This window comes from Aspergillus thermomutatus (assembly GCF_002237265.1).
Source record: "Aspergillus thermomutatus strain HMR AF 39 chromosome Unknown NODE_621, whole genome shotgun sequence".
Classification (NCBI taxonomy): Eukaryota; Fungi; Ascomycota; class Eurotiomycetes; order Eurotiales; family Aspergillaceae; genus Aspergillus; species Aspergillus thermomutatus.
The window spans coordinates 364-2468 of record NW_020798668.1 but is presented as its reverse complement, the minus strand read 5'-3'; the positions used below and the strand labels follow the sequence as shown (position 1 = coordinate 2468).

Here is a 2105-nt window from a genome sequence, read left to right as displayed (position 1 = left end):
CCGGAAGCTTAGGTGGACCGTGGGCTCCCGCCCCCATCCCCATCGGGACCTGCACCGTCCACAAGTTTCCCTCGAGCAAGATGGACGTCAGTCTTCACGCACAAGAATTCATGCTCAAGCGCGACCTCCTCAAAAGCGACAACCACCACTTCGACTACCCGCCTCTAGGACACTTCAAATGGAAGCCCGACGCATGGGGAGGGAGCAAACTGGAGTTAGTCGATAGTGAGCGGCGTTTATTGGCACGATACAACAAGAAGCTGTCTTTAAAAGGACAGGGTCAGCAGATCGAAGTATTTGTCCAGGGAGATGAGAGGTTCGTGGAGATGGTTGTTGTGACGGCATTGGCGATGAGGCATTATATTGAGGTGGAGAACAAGGATATCAAGAAGGTGACAGACGTGCTGGATGCTGTGTCGGGATGTTAATGTACTTGGACAGCTCAGAATCATACATTCAGACATTAATACATGATATCACATAACTCGCAGTAGAATAACTCGCATTTCAAACCAGACAGTAGCCTACGTCTCCAGATATACGTCCTTCATGCCCTTGACCACATGAGGCTGCCGGACCAGTCGATCATGCCAGCTCGTCAGCTCGGGGAATCGCTCGAGATCCAGGTTCGCCTCGCTAGCACCCGCAACATACGGGAAAATCACCAGATCGGCCAGTGTACTACACCTGTTAGCAGCGCTTATACATCGGACTAGAGACATACCACTTTCTCCCGACCAGGTACTGGTACCGCGTCTTCTGCAGATGCTCCTCGAGGTGCAAATACAGCCGCAGCGCCTTACGCGTGAACGACTCGTCCGCATTGTCGCCGTGGATCGTCTTCGTCAGGAACGCAATCCAGTGGTCCACCTCCTCGGCTTCCTTGGACCCCTCCTTGTACGAAAAATGGTTCTCGGGGTCGTATTTGCTGAGAAGGTAGCGGGTGATATCGGTCAAGCCGGACGCGCTGGTCTTTTTGCCTTCGCTGGTTACGTCGAAGATGACGGGGAGACTGGTATAGGCGCTCGCATCGTCGTGTTTGATGTCTTGGACTGTGTGGACGAGGTGGATGCAATGGGGTTGTCTATGCCGTTAGTAAGTTGCTATAGGAAGTGGGCTGCTCGGGTATGGATACTTCAGGAGCTCAATCAGAATCGCGATTGTGGCACCCTCTTTGGCCCCTGGTGAGGTGTAGAGGGCGATGCGACCGCTCTTCTCGTCGAACACGTTCATGCTGATATACTTTTGGCTTTGGAGGGATATGTGATCAGAGAGGAGATAGCTTTGCAGTCTGGCCAAAGCGAGATATATGTAGGAGGATAAGCTTTGGAGAGAAACACGTGCAGGGAGTAACTTTGGAGTTCCAGGCATCTCTCGGCCAAATCAGGCAATCAGTCAGGCCATCCCCATGTGGAGTCAGCCAATCAGGGTCGAGAATTGGGAACGTGCAGATAGAATCCCCGGATTTTGGCAAATCAGATGTCTTCTTCGGCCGAAATTCTTCAGATCAGATCAACATGGATATCAAGAGCAGGATCAGACACCATAGGGAGCAGAGAGAAAGAGAGAAAGAGAAAGAGAGATAGGATAAGTGATGGCGGGGTACTGGGATATATGACATCATAGGACATCAAGCCATGAATCCTTTAGGACAATGAAGCATCCATTATAATGTATAGCCTTGGAGACAGTCAGAATGTCATTAAGTAGTAGACATAAATAGATGTGAATCAAGATAGCAGTATAGCCTCATATATAATGCTGTACTTCTACTATAAAAACAACAGGAGCATATCAACATTCAGTATTACGAAATTAGCTATCTATCTAAAGAGTAAACTACCTCCATCAATTACCATCAACTCATCCCTGCAAATAACTCCATAAATCCTCACAAGCATCCCTCAGCGACTTCTCAGTCGTCCAGCCCAGTTCCACCGCCGCCCGATCCGCACTAGCAACACACGACCCAACATCCCCCGCTCTCCTCCCCACCACCCGTCTCGGAATCGACCGCCCCGACACACCCTCCATGGCCTGAATCAGCTCCAACACAGAATGCCCAGACCCCGTGCCCAGGTTGAACGTGCGGAAGCCGTCCCGCA

At 50.8% G+C, this 2105-nt stretch overlaps 2 protein-coding genes across 2 annotated transcripts; one reads left to right on the top strand and one right to left on the bottom strand.

Annotated features, from left to right (window-relative positions):
- Window positions 1–80: 80 nt before the first annotated feature.
- On the top strand, window positions 81–428 carry CDV56_100493 (uncharacterized protein; the record flags this gene model as incomplete). The annotated part of the gene is made up of 1 exon (XM_026754112.1): window positions 81–428. The coding sequence occupies one exon, from the start codon at window positions 81–83 to the stop codon at window positions 426–428; it is 348 nt and encodes a 115-aa protein (XP_026609426.1).
- A 96-nt stretch (window positions 429–524) lies between these two features.
- CDV56_100375 (uncharacterized protein) lies at window positions 525–1233 on the bottom strand (the record flags this gene model as incomplete). The annotated part of the gene is made up of 3 exons (XM_026753994.1): window positions 525–681; window positions 725–1084; window positions 1136–1233. The coding sequence occupies 3 exons, from the start codon at window positions 1231–1233 to the stop codon at window positions 525–527; spliced, it is 615 nt and encodes a 204-aa protein (XP_026609425.1).
- Window positions 1234–2105: the final 872 nt, after the last annotated feature.